General features: G+C 55.9%; 1 protein-coding gene across 1 annotated transcript; it reads right to left on the minus strand.

Moving 5' to 3' along the window:
• Positions 1–1,177: 1,177 nt before the first annotated feature.
• Positions 1,178–13,233, minus strand: PYGM (glycogen phosphorylase, muscle associated). The gene is made up of 20 exons (XM_049889880.1): positions 12,906–13,233; positions 11,800–11,901; positions 11,624–11,702; positions 11,439–11,542; positions 10,951–11,082; positions 9,596–9,707; positions 9,421–9,503; positions 8,695–8,838; positions 8,228–8,320; positions 7,864–8,010; positions 7,545–7,708; positions 7,133–7,247; positions 6,462–6,563; positions 5,982–6,129; positions 5,612–5,670; positions 5,346–5,487; positions 4,677–4,884; positions 1,953–2,087; positions 1,665–1,731; positions 1,178–1,547 (listed from the first exon to the last, which is right to left on the minus strand). Exons 1-20 carry the CDS (start codon positions 13,146–13,148, stop codon positions 1,398–1,400), a joined length of 2,529 nt encoding a protein of 842 aa, XP_049745837.1. The 5' UTR covers positions 13,149–13,233; the 3' UTR covers positions 1,178–1,397.
• Between the last annotated feature and the right edge of the window lie 3,065 nt (positions 13,234–16,298).

Here is a 16,298-nt window from a genome sequence, read left to right on the forward strand (position 1 = left end):
GCGCCCCGCCCAGCCCCCGGCCCGGGTTCCTGTTTTCGAGACAAACCGTTCCCACGGGGCTCACCCGACCCTGGGCGGTCGTCTTCCTGCGGGCAGCGGGGGGCACAGCCAGAGGAGGTGGGGGCCTAGGGCAGCGGGTCCTTGGGAGGGTCTGGGGGAGGGGCTAGGACGTGATAGGAGCATTTAGGGAGAGGGGCCTGTGGGCAGGGAGAGATGAAAATGCAGCTGGTTGGAGACGGAGGTGTCTGGAGGTGCATTGCAGGAGGCCTGGAGTTCACACACAGCAGGAACGGGGCCCCGGAAGCCTGGCTCCCCAGGGGCCACATGGAGAGGGGCAGCTGCAGACGGGGGGTGGGTTTTCCGCAGTTTGGAGACTGGGTGCCTGGGCCCCGACCGGGAGGAACCTGGGAGGGGCAGCCACAGGCGGTTGGGGTCCCCACCAGCGGGGCCTAGAGGAGCTGGTAACTGTTTCCGGCTGTTTGGGTTCAAACACAGTCACTGTGAAACCACCAGCCCCAAAACTCCCTTCCGAGGCTTGCGGCTCCCTGCCCGGAGAGGCGGGACTCCCCCCACACCTCAGGCTTCGTAATGGGAGGCCTAGAAACAGGCCCTTTCTGGCCCTCAGTTTCCCCATCGTGAAGAGGGCGAGCCTAGATGGCCTGAGTGTCCGCCACCTTCGCCTTCCCGGGCTTTAGCTTTAGATAAAGCCTTAGACCGAGCAGAGCCACCTGCTAAGAGACCCTTAAACGCCGCAGTGGGCGGACCTGAGGGCGGAGCCATGAAAACACCCTGCAGCCGTATGCTCCTCCTCCTCCCGCTCTGCTTCGACAGCGTGGATCCTCCGTAGTCCCGGAGGCCTCAGCCCCAGTCCCAACTCCCAGCCCCGTGGGCCCCACCCAGGCGCACGCCCCGCCCCCGGCCAGCCGGGCTGGCCGCTGACCTAGTATGGACACAGCACTGGGAAGGGAGGCGTGGAGGGTGACAGCTGCAGAGTCCCAGGCCCCGCCCCCTGGCCGCCTCCGAGGGGATGCACCTGCTGAGGGTTGGGGGTAAGAGGGCACTGCTCAGCAGCTGCTGTGCCCGCCAAGAGCTAAAAATATTTCCCAACAGAGAAAGGAATAAGTAGGCTCCCAAGGAGAATCATTTTATTGGGGAGTGGGTGCAGTTGGTCAGACTCCACAAATAGGCGGGGGGCTGGGAGCCCAAGGACCGGAAGAGGGGCAATGTCCTTAGTCAAGCTGGACACTGAGACCTCGAGGGGGCGGAATGGGGATTCCAGGAAGGGGTTTAGACGTCTGACACAGAAACTCCCCCTCTCCTCCCCCCCGGACGAGGAGCTAGGGCTGGCCCGAGGTATCGCACACAGACTCGGGCTGATTGGGGTCTGGTCTGTAGGCTCAGGCGGTCTCATCAGGAGCTGGCAGGCGCTTGCGGGAAGGCTCTACCCCCCAGATCTCCCGGGCATACTGGGCGATGGTGCGGTCGCTGGAGAACTTGCCTGAGGTGGCTATGTTCCGAATGACCATCCTCGTCCACTCTCTCTGATTCTATAGGCCAGTAGGGAGCTCTGGGTTCACCCGCCGGCAGAGGACCCAGGGGTCCTACCTTCAGCCTCATCCCGGCCAGGGCCACCCAGACCCACCGCCAGGCCCAGGCCCCCTCACCTTGTACAGGGCACTGACTTTCTCCTGGCATTTAACGTAGTCTTCATAATCCGCAAAGACTTTAAACCTGAAGCGGAATGGAGAGGCAGGAAGCTCCATTAAGCAAGGGCTAAGTGGTCCTGTCCAGGCAGATCCCCCACACTCACAGCTGGGGGCCTGGAGAGTGAGGCTGCTTCCAGAGGAGCCTGTCTCAGCTGCTTAGGACCCCTGCCCAGCCTCTCCACCCTGCTTCAGCTAGGGTTGGCCAAGCAGCTCCACCCTGCACAGTTCTGGCCAGGTGCCCCTCACCGGTCATGGTGCATGAGCATGTTAACAATGTCCTTGAACAGATCAGGCTGTTTGGGGGTGAAGAATCCGCTGCTCAGCTGCTCGATGACCTGCCGGAGCTCGGGAATGCGGTCATAGTACTCCTGAGCATTGTACCTGCAGGGGCAGAGCTGTGGTCAGCACCCTGGAAAAGGGGTCCTGGCTCCCCTTCAAGAAAATGGATGCATCTCAAGCGTCAGGGAGCAGCCATGTTGGTGCAGTGGTTAAAGCACTCAGTTGCTAATCCAAAGGTCAGTAGTTCAAACCTACCAGCCATTCTGCAAGAGAAAGATGTGGCAGTCTGCTTCCATAAAGATTACACCCTTGGAAACCCCATGGGGCAGTTCTATCCTGCCCTATAGGGTTGCTATGAGTCGGACTGGATGGCAATCGGTTTGATTTGGTTTTTTCAAACCTCAGGGTCAGAACCTAGGCCCAGCCTGCTGCTGCACTCCCTGGAGCTGCCACACCACCTCTCTCGCCCTTCCCTGATCCTCCTTGCAGCCCCCTTCCTTTTCTGCTTGACTTGTCACTCCCCACTTTGTGGATAAGGAAGCTGAGGTCCAGAGGAGACAGAAAATTTCATGTCAGGTTGAAACGCCAAAGTGAATGCTTCTCTCCATAACACATACCACCACCACAGTCTCCTTCCGGTTTGTTCCTCTGTGAATGGCTTTTCTCCCCCGTTATGCCAACCTATGCCACTGGTATTTCATACCAGTAGGGTCACCCATCATGGACAGGTTTCAAGGGAGTTTCCAGACTACTTCCAAAAATAAGCCAATGAAAACCTTCTGGATCTCAACAGAACATTGTCCAATATCGTGCTAGAAGATTAGCCCCCTAGATTGGAAGGCACTCAGAATACACAGTGGCCACAACAATCAACTCAAGCATACCAACAATCATGAAGGTGGCCCAGGACTACACAACGTTTGGTTCTACTGTACATGGGATCACTATGAGTTGGAACCAACTCAACAGCACCTAACAACAACCACGCACCCAGTCCAGCCCTAGCCTGGCTCCAGGAGGGGGCCAATAGGTATGTCCTCAGGAATGTCCTTAATCTCAGGCTGTCCATCTAAGCTCATTGTTGTCCCCAGAACCCCAGCTTTCCATCCAGTGTTCTGCTTTCTGAGGCATCACAACCATCCTCTCAGTCAGCCCAGTTCAAACCCCTCCACAAGTCCTGGCCCATCTCCTTCCCTTCCTCCCCACCTCCAGCTAGATACCAAGGCCTCCTTCTCCATGGTGTCCCTTTAAGCTCTACCTCCAGCACTGCCCTGGTTCAGGCAACACTCCAGGCATTATGGTGTCTGCCTCCACTTCGGTTCCCCACCTCCACTTTTGTCGCCTTTAATTCATTCTCCATACTGCAGCTAGAATCGTTTTTCTGAATTCTAGTTCTGAATATGTTGAACTTTGTTCAAAACACTACATGACTGCTTCTGCCCAAAGGACAAAGTTTGAAGTTTCCAGTCAAATCTCACAGAAGAAATCACTCTCACTATTTAATAGCAGCTCTTGTAAGTTGTTGGTGGGTGTGTAAGCTGGCACCAACTTTCTGGAAAGCAACTTGGCAATATGTGTGAAGAGCTTCAAAAATTCCATACTCTTCCATACTCAGAAATAACCCCCTTCTAATAATTATCTTAAGGAAATATTCAGAAATGTACTCAAAAATGTAAAATGTTGCTCATCACAGCGATACTTAGAGTAACAAACGGGAAATCAACCAAGGTTCAACCATGTAAAACTAAATAGATAAGTTATAGCATGTCTTTATGACAGAACATTATGCAAGCATTTAAAATATTTTGAAGACTATTTAATGACACTGGAAATGTCTCTCTACTGTTGAAGAAGATACCAAGATTCAAAATGGTACATACCTTGTTCCCAATTTTTTAAAACTGTGTTGTTATTGTTAGCTGCCATCATGGTGACCCCCATGCACGATGGGATCGGACCATTGTGATCCATAGGGTTTCAGTGGCCGATTTTTCAGAAATAGATTGCCAGGCCTTTTTTCCTAGTCTGAAAGCTCTGCTGAAACCTGTTAAGTATCATAACAACACGCAAGCCTCCACTGACAGATGGGAGGTGACTGTGCTGAGGTACACTGGCCAAAAAATCAAACTGGGTTTCCCATGTTAAAAAGTGGACTGTGACTTTATATCTGGAGGATAAGATTATAGATGATAATTATTTCATTCTTTGTATTTTTTTCATTATTCTAGTTAATTAGTATGCATTATTTTTATAAGAAAAAACATCATATTTTAAACCAGACTTTAAAAACTAAAATACCAGGAAAATGTCTCCTCTGAAGAACTGTGTTTCTGACCACAAACACAGCCGTTGTATCTACTGTACTCTTATTTCCCTTTTTGCCATGGCTGCCGGGAAGCTACAGATTTAATTTTACTTCCAATTCCAGAAACAGTATTATCTCTTAGGGTTGATATAATTTTCTCTTCTTTTTCCTTCAGTTCTGGATTACTTCTTTCTTCTCCCAGTTCATTAACCTTATTTGTTGTACAGTACCTCAAAAGCTTTCCAGAACCCGATGGCCGTAATACCTAAGACCTTGTGCAGCCCAGGCCAGCCTTCCCAAGCACATCTGTCAACCCCAGTCCTGCCCTCCAGGAACCACAGCTCCTGGCCGTGGACTCTGAACTTAGGAGCCCTTGACCTCCATACCCCTTCTGGTCAAGCTTGTCCACATCCTCCACCCGCATGCCAAAGATAAAGAAGTTCTCCTCGCCCGCCTCTTCTGCCATCTCCACATTGGCTCCATCCATGGTACCGATGGTCAGCGCCCCATTGAGCATGAACTTCATGTTGCCAGTGCCCGAGGCCTCAGTGCCCGCAGTAGAGATCTGCTCGGAGAGGTCAGCGGCTGGGATAACTGTGGGGGCAGGGGCAGCAGAAGACACAATCAGAGCAGGGAGGAGCCCCACCCCATCTGGTACTTAGGGATTAGGCTGGTCCTAGACAGAGCCAGATTTAGATTCTACCCCAATCCTCCAGTCTTCACCAACCAAGTCTCCACCCCCACCCCACCTCGCCACCATCTCTTGCGAGTTCTTGAACATCTCAGATCCAACCTACATTGCCCCCCATCAGTAGCAGGACTTGAAGACCACCATCCACTCTAATTTCCCCCCCCGCTCCATTGCCTAAAATTCCATTACAAGAAGACCACTGGGGAATGCTTAAGGACTGCAGTGTGGGGTGGGCTTCCTCCCTCAGAACTCACTGTGTAAGCACTGCCCTCTCCAGATTCTTTAAAGCCCAAGTGCCTAACTAGCCTTGTCCTGGGACTGAACTAATCAGAACCTCCCTAGGCTTCCAGTTGGTGGCCCCCACCTTTCTCTGCCAATGAGACTCGATAGTTCTCTAGGAAGATCACGCGGAGGCGGTCTCCCACCACCGGGTCATGGTTGACCATATCCCCAATGGCCGTGATGAGTCTGATGATCATCTTAGCCATGTGGTACCCAGGTGCAGCCTGCGGGACACAATCTGGGTCAGCTTCACATCCCTGACCCCGACCCCTTATCCTATGACCCACCAGGCTGACCTCAACTTGGGTATCAAAGGACCAGAGTTGTGGTTGTGCCCCAGTCTCTCACCTTCCCTCCAATCATCACAGTTCGAGGCACAAAAAACTTATTGGGTTCCTTCTTGATGCCTGTGGATAAAAGAGAAGGCTCAAGTGGGCAAGCTTTTTCCCTCTGGGCAGTAGCGCCTGACAGCACCCACCCAACCAAGGTCCAGGCTGGGAAACAAGAGGCCTAACTTGGGCAATCGCTTGCTATGTGACCTTGGATCTGTCGTTTCCCCCTCTCTGAGCCTCAGTTTGCCCATCTGTGAAAAAGGGATCATTCCATGTCCCAAGAACTGTCATGAGGCCAAAGGAGATACTGATTAAGAAGCATGTGAAATGCTGGGAGGCACATGGAGGGGAGAACTGAGAGACAGAGCTGAGTCCCTGCCACTCACGGTTGTACAGGGTGATCGCGTGGAGGCAGTTGAGGAGCTGGCGTTTATATTCATGAATCCGCTTCACCTGGATATCGAAGAGCGAGTTGGGGTTGATTTGGACTTTGTATTCCTTCTCTAGGTATGCAGAGAACTTCAACTTGTTTTCCTGGAGGCAAGGAAAGGGAGGAGGGCTCACCAAGAGGCCTCAAGAAATCCCACAGTCCTCATTCTCTCCATCCACCAAGGCTCAGGAAGGCAGCTGCTAGGAGGCTGACTTGCCACCTTTCTCCATGCCTACACCAAGGCAGACATTGCTAATCAACGTCAGCACTCTTCCAGTGAGTTCAGATGATGCCTTCCCTCCATGGACTCCAGGTAACATCTACCAATATCCTGGGGTTGGCAGGAGAGATGAGCTCTATTTGCAATTCCTCACCCAGACACCTGGCCCAAAGAACATGTCCTGGCACAGGTGTCCCAGGTTTCAGCCCTCCCCACCTGCTTGATTTTGGCCACATCCCGGATAAAGGCTTCATCGTCCACATAGGAGAGCAGTTTGCGCAGCTGGTCCAGGTCTGAGATGAAATCCTCCCCAATCCGCTGCAAGAAGATGGCTCTCGTTCAAGCCCACCCTCTCTCCTCCCAACACCCCTCTGGGTCAACCAACCCCATCCACCCAGCGGACGGCTTTGCAAGCCCTCCCCCCCTCCCTCTCTGAACGCCCAGCTAGGGTATGGTGTGTGCATGGCTGTCTTCCTCCCCTCCCAACCTTGAGTTCTCATGGTTGACCCTACCTGACCCCATGCGGGGCCTTCCTAACTTCGTCCTAAGGTGGCCAATGACCTTGAGGCCTCCTCCACCAGATTTCTGCCCCCTCAGATGTGCCCACTGATGACCCTTTCCACTAGACTGTGGACAGTACCATGTTGACCTGCACAGTCAGAGCCTTCATTGGCCCATAGGGTGCCCTTGTTTCAAATAAGAAAATGTTGCCCCTTCCTCCAAGCAAACGAAAGGCTTGGGGAATCCAGTAGGGATGGATTTCGACCCTCAGCTAGGCATTTTGGTTAATGAACAGCCTACACCACCATACCCAGCCGATCCCTATAGTGACCCCATGTTGACTTTGCTGGCTGTGCTGACCCCATGTTGACCCAGTGACCTCTCACCTCAGCAATGACCTCTGCCAGCCCAGGGTTACAAAGAACCAGCCAGCGCCGAGGGGTGATGCCATTGGTCTTATTCTGGAACTTATAAGGCTCTAGCTCGTAGAAGTCCTTGAAGCTGCAGAAGAGGTTGGGGAAGGGTCACCACTCACCCCCGTGGGATAAAGGCCTCCTCTCTACCCTTTGCTGAAAAGGGTCTGGTAGTGGGCGGCCCTGGAGGAGGTGGGGGTGCTGCGTGTAAGAGGGGTCATCTGGGGACAGGACTGTCCTGGAGGAGGCTATGAGCTTGTAAGGGCAATGCCACCTGTGGAAAGGGGCAATTGAGGTAGACCATGAATGGATGATGGGTGACCCTAGACTGACGCTGGGGTGGGCGGGGCTTAGGGAAGGGGCGGGGCCTGGAGGCTGGGCTCACATGGTCTTTTTGAGGATCTCAGAGTGGATGCGAGCGACACCGTTTACCGCGTGCGATCCCGCGATGCAAAGGTGTGCCATGTTGATGCGCTTCACAGCGCCCTCCTCCACCAGCGACATGCGCCGCAGCCTATCTACATCCCCTGGGAACGCGGCTGCCACCCGCTGTACCCAGAGAACACAGCATAGGACTAGGACCCAGGAACCGGGCCGGCCCCAGCCCCGTCCCCCCAGGGGTCTCCCCATAGCTCCCGGATTCCCAGCGTCCAGACACAGGCTGGCTTCCCACTCTGCGGCCGACCTGGCCAGGCCCTGCTCACGTTCAGGAAGCGCTGGTTGATCTCGTAGATGATCTGCAGGTGCCGTGGCAGCAGCGTCTCCATGAGGTGCACCGGCCAGCGCTCCAGGGCCTCGGGCAGCACGGTGTGGTTGGTGTAGGCGCAGGTCTTCACTGTCACTTCCCACGCCTGGCAGACATGGCGGGTTAGGACCCTGGGCCCAGGCCCCATGGAGCTCCAGGTAGGACTGTAGGGTCGGACTTAGGACACTGCCACCTGGGGCTCACTGTCCCCCAGTTCAGTGGGGGCTGCACTCCCACCGTCTCCCCAGACTGAGAAGGGACTTAAATGTCCACCAGTCCCTGAGGCACTGAGGGTCCTCATGGCAGACAGGTCCTGCGCCCACCTTTTCCCAATCCAACCGTTCCAAGTCCACCAGAATCCTCATCAGCTCAGGGATGGCCAAGGATGGGTGGGTGTCATTGAGCTGGATGGCCACCTGTGGGGAGGGGGATGGGTTGGGGATCAGGCTGGGCTGCAGACTAAGTGCCCATGGGGACGGTCCTTGCCTCTTCAGAGCTCCCCGCCCCCCAGGCTCTCTCTCCAGAGCCTGGCTCTGTGGCTGTCCCAGGGTGGAGGCCCTCCTGGGGGCAGCTGTGGAGCAGGAGAACGAAGAGGGAGGCCCAGGCTATGTGTCAGTTGATTGAGGGCCCTGAGCAAGTCACCACCTCCCCCCGTCAGCCTCAATGGCTCTCTCCTCTAAAAATGGGGACAGGAACCCCGTGCCTGGCAGGGTTGGCTGAGGCAGGAGGAGAGGATCTGGAACACACTATATAAGTTGTAGGGAGTGGCCCTCCCGTCCAGGCCTGGTACCTTATCAGGGAAGGCATCGAAGCTTGTGCGCACTGGGTCGCGGCAGCCAAACTTGGAGGATTTGAAGCGACGGATGATGTCCTGGAGTGTCGCGGCCACTACAAAGTACTCCTGCTTCAGCCTCAGCTCCTTCCCCTCGAAGAACTGAGGATGGTGAGAGACAGGGCAGAGTCAAGGTGTCAAGGGCATGGCCTACAGCTGCTGCAGGTGTGGGCAGAGGGACACTCCCATCCATGCCAAGATGTGGAACCCTGAACTGTCCCCAACCCAAGACCCAGGGGTCTTTCTTGGTGGGGGGACAGTGTCAGGAGGGGGCATGCAAGGAACAAGAGTATTGTAGATGCCTCCAGGAAACCCAACCGAAAAACGAAACCCACTGCTTTCGAGTCAATTCCGACTCATAGCAACCCCATAGGGTTTTCAAGGCTGTAATCTTTACAGAAGCAGATTGCCACATCTTTCTCCCACAGAGCAGTTGGGGGGTTCCAACAGCTGACCTTTCCCTTAGCGGCAAAGCACTTTAACCACCACACCACCAGGTCTCCTCCTCCAGGAAGCAGCCCCTCCGAGGTGACCTGGACCCTAATCTGCTTCCTTCAGGACTCAGGGAAACAGCAGCGCATGCAGAGGCCAGTGAGATGCCCTGGGTATGACCAGAGCACCAGGGAGCGTCCCTCCCCAGTCTCCCTGCCCTCTCCCAGGGCCACAGCCCAGGGGGTGACGCACATTGTCATTGGGGTACAGGACACGAGAGATGTTCTCAGCCACGTTTCGGTCCAGCACAGCCTGGATGTAGCCACCAACATTGACTAAGGGACAAAAGAGGGGACAGGGTCAGGCTCGGGCTGAGTGTCGGCCAGGGGTGGTTCGGGCAGCTGATGCTGAAGGCAAGGCAACTCACAGTCCTTGAGGTTGAAGTCATTGGGGGCCTTTGCTGACCAGAGGCGCATGGTGTTGACAACGTTGTTGCGATAGCCAGGCACAGGTGTGTCATAGGGCATGGCCAGTATCACCTGCGGGTGGCACCAATGTCAGGAGCTGGACATCGGCCAAGGGTACCAGCCTGGGCATCTGCCCATGTCTGACTCACTGGGCTTTGTCCCTGCACTCTGCCCACCTTCAGTTCCAGTCCCACCTGTGGCATTAACTAGCTGAGTAACCATGAGCAAACCCCTTAATCTCTCTGTATGTCACCTATAAAGAGAGACTGCCACTCGACACCTCCCCCCCACCCCACTCCCACCCCTGCCTCACAGGGCTGTTGTGAGGACCACAGGCAGAGGCATGAGTGATGGGGCTGGGTGGCGCACCTGGCCTGAGCACACCCCAGTGGACACTGTGGACTCATGGAAGGGCTGGGGGAGTCAATGGTCAGGCGGAAGCAGCCAGAGAGGTGGAGTATATCCAAGGAGCTTATGCCTGGTTGACCACAGGGCTGATTAGCAGTGAGGAGTGTTGGCTCCATGTCCCACAATTGCAGGTGTCAATCACTGCTGCCAATACCTGCCTGCCGCCAAGGTGCCAGGGGCACATTTGCTCCTACCAGGCAGCCCTTTTAGGGGCACTGTCCTCTGACACCAGCACTTAAGTAGGCCCTGATGGAGCAGAGTGGAAGCTGCAGCTCAGAGAGGGGAGACTGGCCCAAAAGCACATGGCTAGGTCAACAGAGCCAGACTGAGCCAGCTGTCCTGCCAGGCTTCTTCCTGGACCATGGTCAAACAAATGAATGCCCGATTCTAGACCCCGAGAGGTTTTTGTCCAGCCTTGCTGGAGCCACAGCAAAATATGTTGACTACACTGAGTTCCTGGTGCCTGGTTTGACGTCAGGTTCCCTTTGACTTGCTGTGTGACCTTGAACAAGTCAATTCCCCTCTGGAGACCTGCACTTTCTCCCTGTCCCCCTTTCTTGGCTGTTGTTTGGCTTCCTGTTGAGCCCTCAGTTGAGATGTGCATGAGAGTTAAGGTCAGTGGAGGGGCACTGGTGGTGCAGGGCAGCCTCTCCCTTCCTCCTGGGCTCTGCACTTGACCTGATTCCCCTGTGACCCTGTCTCTGCCAATCCTGGATCCAGCTGTGTGATCTTGAATAAGGCACTTAACCTCTCTGAGCATCAGTGCCCTCAGTTGTAAAATAGGGATGATAGCACGAGGTCCAGTAGCCTCCAGACTCACCCCTTGGTTTCCTGCTTTCTCTAGGGCCCACCTCCTCCTCCCTGCCCACCTTGCCAGCTTACCCCTCCCCCCTGGCCCTACCCTCACCTGTGTATCCACCCACTTGACCCCCTGGCTGGTGTGTTCCACATGGCCGTAGAAGTGCACAGGCAGCATGAACTCAGGCCGGGCCTTTTCCCAGGGGTTGCCGTAGCGAAGCCAGTCATCAGCCTCCTCCATCTGAGCCCAGGGCAGGTCAGGGGAGAGAGGGGGCAGGGTCAGAGCCACACACTCAGACTGCAGCCCACCCGGGAAGGAGGGAAGGAGTGGCACCCTAGTGGGTGCTGGGTGGGCCCCAGTCGGGTGGCCTACCCTGCAGGATGTGTTTGTGTGTATGTGTGTGTATGTGAGTCTGTGCAGTCCATGGGTGGGGACTGCCCACTCCATGGGTGACTAGCTGACTTCAGGGTGAGAGAGAGGGCAAGGATGCTTCCCACCAAGGTGGGGGCTGACTCTGGAACTCTGGAAATAGACGGCCCAGTGGGTCTCCCCCTCAGGACTAGGCCCCCACAGGTTCGGGGCTCTGGATGCCTCACCTGCCAGCCCCCAGAGATCTTCTGGTTAAAAATCCCAAACTCGTAACGGATTCCGTAGCCATAGGCAGCCAGACCCAGAGTCGCCATGGAGTCCAGAAAGCAGGCTGGGGACATGCAGGGAGGTGGATGTCAGGGACCAACATGAAGAAGCCCTCTGCACCCCTCCCCCACCCATGTCCACTTACCTGCCAGCCGGCCCAGGCCCCCATTGCCCAACCCTGCATCTTCCTCTATTTCCTCCAGCTCCTCCATGTCCAGACCCAGCTAGAAGGGGAGGGGTAGTAGCACTCAGAGCTGAGTGCCAGCAGGATATCCCTGGTCCCTAAGGCTGGCCTTCTCGCTTCCCTCACCCCCGACGCACCTGATAGGTGGCCTCGTCGCAGGCATTCTCCAGGGCCAGGTTCACCATGGTGTTTTGTAGTGTCCGTCCCATGTAGAACTCCAGTGACAGGTAGTAGATCCTCTGCCCAGAGAGACAGGTGGGCAGGGGAGGGGGTCAGGGGTACCCACCCACGTCCAGCCAGGTCCAGTGAGGCCTGGACCTCCCATCCCTCCTGCCCCACTCCCAGGCCCCAGCATGACCCATCTCTGTCCCCATCTTCTCTCCGCACTCGGAGGAACTAGTGACCTGGTCCCAGCTTTCCTCTGACTTTGGACAAATCACTTTTGCTCTCTGAGCCTCATTTTCCTCATCTGGAAAGTGGGGCTGGCCATGCCTGTAAGGACTGAAGGAGCACGTGGATGGGCAGTGCTTGGGAGAGGAGGGAGGCTTTTCCCAGCCACCTCCTCACTCTGGCCTCCTGACAGCCCATGGGGTTGGGACACAGAGAGGCACCTGCACAATGTGGAGGGGAAGGCCCAGACAGGAAGTCACCCGCCAAGGTCACCATGACTCAGGGCTGGAGTCCCTACAGTGCCCAGGCCCTGAAGCCTCTGTCCCAAGAGGGATTCAGGATGCTGATAGTGCCTGCTCTCCTGGTGTCCTGGGTCCCCTCCCCACCTGCCCTGCCCCCACTCCTGCCTGGGGAATGGGGGTGTTAGGTTGCTGACATTTACCAGTGACTCCACCAGACACTTGATCCGTCTGCCCCAGCTGCCCAGCCTCTTCCTGCCCACTGCACCGGCACACGCTTGCACATATGCAATAATAAGCATTTCCACTCCGTGACCAACTCAGGTCACTGGGGGCTTCCTGCCCACCAGTAGCCCCTCCATCCTTCTCTGAGTGGACGCTGGGCCTCTGACCCCAGCCCCTGACCGGCCCCTGCCCAGGTCCTTCCTTCTAGGCTGCACCCAGCACCCACTGCCCCGGCACCCTGCATCCTCTGGCCCCAGGAAACTGAGGTGGCCTTTTATTTTGTTGCAGAAAACCCTGACCCAGGAAGGGGCTACTATTCCGGAGGCCAGGATCTCCTATCTCCCTAGGGGAGCCAAGCCGGCCCCCCTGCCAAGCGCCCCAAGTGGCACCTTGGGGTCCTTCTCATAGTAGTGCTGCTGTGTTCGGATCCAGCGGCCCACGAGGTGGTCGCGAACAGTGTAAGCCAGAGCGAAGTAGTAGTCTCGGGGGGTGGCCACATTGCGGTCCTTGACCAGCGTGAAGTGCAGGTGCCGGTTGAAGTTTTTCTTCAGGTCGGTCACATTCTCCACGCCGGCCAGGCCGCGCACGCTGATTTGCTTCCTCTTCTCCTGGTCTGATAGTGGTCGGGACATGGCTGTGGGCAGGTGGGCAGGCGGAACAGAGGACTGATGGTGGACAGGCGGCCGCGCGGTGCCTCCAGCCAGGGAATGGAGCACGTCCCGGCTGCCGGGGGGGATTTAAGGCTTGGCTCTGGGCAGCACACTCCGCCTCCCCCCTCCCGGTGATGGGTTGGGAGGGTCTTGGCTAGACAGCTCTGGGAGCTATTTTGGGGTCAAGGGGAAGAGAGGAGGGAGGGGAAGGCCCAGCCTCCACACGGGCCAGGCCAGGCTCAGCCTGGCTTGCTTGCAGCCCTGTGCTGGCCCACTTCCTCCAGTCCTTGAACACTGGGTCTTCTGTCCCCTGCCTCTGGCGGGGAGCCCCGGTTTGCTGTGCAACTTTGGATAAGGTGTTCTCCCTCTCTGGGCCCCTTTCCTGAGTTAACAGCTGAAGGCAGGGCTGGATTGTGAGCTCCCAACCAGGCTTCTGGTGCGGTGAGGGGGCTGGCAAGGAGAGCAGGTGGCAGGAGTTCATCAGTGCCAGCTTGGCTGCCCTGTCCCAGCAGATCACAGGCTGCAGAGCTCTGGTCAGGCTTCTCAGTGCCCCACCAAGAGGGCTCCACACCAGGCACAGGACAGAGGACCTGCGTTAGCTGCGTGTTGTGGCTAGAGAGGCAGGAGCTGAGGGTCAGTGTGCCCTGTTAGACAGGACACTGAACGTCTGAGACTACATGGTCCTAGGGGGTGGTGTGGGGGAGGTCGACTGAGGCAGGGCCACTGCCCCTGCCCCACTCCCATCAGAGCTGAGCCACTGAGATCCCTTTGTTGCTGTCCCTCAAGAAGCTCTGAAGTGACCTTTTGAGGGGGACGGTCAGATTACAGGTCTCCTTTGGCTGGCAGCACCCAGCCTGGAGCAGGGGCCCCTGGGAACTGTAGTCGTGTGGGTCCACAGGGGTGGGAGAAGGTGAAGCACCCTGCCACACACTCATATTATTGGTTAATTATATGGGGGTCTCCCTGTGGTCCAGCTAGGTTCCTGGGTGGCGCGAACAGTTTGCACTCGACTGCTAACCTAAAGGTTGGCAGTTCAAGCCCACCCAGGCTAAGAAAACTCTATGGAGAAGTTCTAACAAGCGGGGTTGCCATAAGTCAGAATCAACCCAACGGCAACAGGTTTATTTTTTGGTGGTCCAGCTGCAGGTGAATGATGGGAGGAGCCCTTCTCTCACTCACCCCTCCCACCCAGGGACCATGCACTGAGCAGAGGAGTGGGACAGAGGGCCAGCATCCTCAGTTGTGACCGCGCCTGTAAAAGGAGTGTCTAACCTGCAGGCCAGAGCCTTTATACATGTCTGTGAGGCCCGGCAGCTTCTGGCCTTTCCTTCTGAGGCTTTGGCTGCCCAGATACCTGCTCAAGTCCTGGCCTCAGTGCTGACTTGCTGTGTGACCTTCGGCTGGTTGCTTTACTTTTCTGAGCCTTGGGTTCCTCCATCAAATTTACACTCTCAAACCAAAACCAAAACCAAACCCATTGCCATCAATTCCAACTCATGGTGACCCCATGTGTTAAAGAGTAGAACTGAGCCCCGCCAGGTTTTCTTGGCTATGACCCTTACAGAAGCAGGCCACCAGGTCTTTCTTCCACAGCACGACTGGGTGGGTTCAAACCACCAACCTTTTGCAAACAGCTTGCTCCACCCAGAGACCTCTTGTATTTTCAAATGAGAGTATAAATCCCTCATCCAGTTGCTGCCTCCTAATCTTGTGGGAGCAGGCTAGATCCTGCTTTGTTCTTTGAGCAAATGAGCCCTAAGCACCTTGTGCTATTTCAAACCAGGCCTGGGCCTCCCAGGCAGGTGGTAGGAAGGATGAGGTGGAGGACTGGTTGTTCTGGTCTGAAGGCCAAGAAAGCAGGTCAGAGGCCTGGACAGCTGCCGGATGCTCTTGAGAGCCCCAGGCTTTGGAGAAGGCCAAGCTGCTCCTGAGGATTTCCTGAGCCACACTAGACCCAGCTCTGGCATCACCAGCTTGGTGTTGTGGCCAAACTGCAACTCCTACCTGGGACTGGATTCCCAGGCCCTGCTGTACCCCTAAGGAGCCCTGGTGGTGCTATGGTTCAGCACTCAGCTGCTAACCCAGAGTGGCGGTTTGGACTCCACTAGTCGCTCCATGGGAGAAGTCTGCCTCCGTAAAGATTACAGCCTTAGAAACCCTATGCGGCGGTTCTACTCTGTCCTGTAGGGGCGCTATGAGGCGGTATCTACTCAACAACGGGTTTGGTCTGCTCTACCCATGCCCCAAACAGCGTTACCTTGGTGCCTTGTTTAGAGATCAGGAAGAAAACACCAAAACATGCTGACACAGAGTAGGAATATGAAAAGCTTTACTTCGAAATAAAAATGTCAGTTTGTCCTTGCATTTAAAAAATGGAAACCCTGGTGGCAGTAGTTAAGAACTACGGCTGCTAACCAAAAGGCTGGCAGTTCGAATCCACCAGGTGCTCCTTGGAAATCCTATGGGGCGGTTCCACTCTGTCCTATAGGGTCACTGTGAGCCAGAACTGACTCGACAGTAATTGTTTTTTTTTCTTCTGGTATTTAAAAAACAAATGCTTGGCGCTCTCTGGTTCCTTCCACTTGGAGACTTGCAAGCTGGGCCCCTCCCCGGGCTGCACTGCTGTGGAGACCGCACCCCACCCTCTACCCACAAGCACCTCATCTCTGGGCTTGACCCAGCATCTGAAATTCAAAGTGTCCCACCCCTGTCCTTGGCCTGTACTCCCTCCATGGTGGGCTGCCGGGAGGACAGTTCAGGAGACTGGCACAGCAAACCTGCTCAAGCATCAGGGCTGCATGTCACACCTGGAGCTGCAGCACATTCCGGCCACGGCCTTCCTTCACTCGGACCCCTCTGGCCTACCACTAAGAACTGGTCCCACAGCCCATTCCCACGTCATCCTGCTTCCCAGTAATCCAAGCCTTTTCCGGCTGTTGGCCCCAAGGATCCACCTGCCCCCTTCCTGCTTATCCACAGTGTGCTTATGTTAAGACCCCTGCTCCGTGACTGCACTGGCATGCAGGTGTCTTCAATCTGTCTGTCCCACTACTTGATTTTCTCGTGGTTCAGCCTTTGTTGTGTTCCCACACTCAGCTCCCAGGCTCTCCCCCAGGGTTGATGCCACCCAGA

The sequence above is a fragment of the Elephas maximus genome, chromosome 7 (assembly GCF_024166365.1).
Source record: "Elephas maximus indicus isolate mEleMax1 chromosome 7, mEleMax1 primary haplotype, whole genome shotgun sequence".
Taxonomy (NCBI): domain Eukaryota; kingdom Metazoa; phylum Chordata; class Mammalia; order Proboscidea; family Elephantidae; genus Elephas; species Elephas maximus.

What these genes read in the sequence shown, in the direction of transcription:
- PYGM (XM_049889880.1), bottom strand. Translation starts at nt 13,148, where the DNA reads ATGTCCCGACCACTATCAGACCAGGAGAAGAGGAAGCAAATCAGCGTG. An exon ending in ATGTGGCCAAAATCAAGCAG is followed by an intron (nt 6,130 to 6,461) that starts GTGGGGAGGGCT and finishes CCTTGCCTCCAG; the next exon opens with GAAAACAAGTTGAAGTTCTC. An exon ending in AGTCTCATTGGCAGAGAAAG is followed by an intron (nt 4,885 to 5,345) that starts GTGGGGGCCACC and finishes CTGCCCCCACAG; the next exon opens with TTATCCCAGCCGCTGACCTC.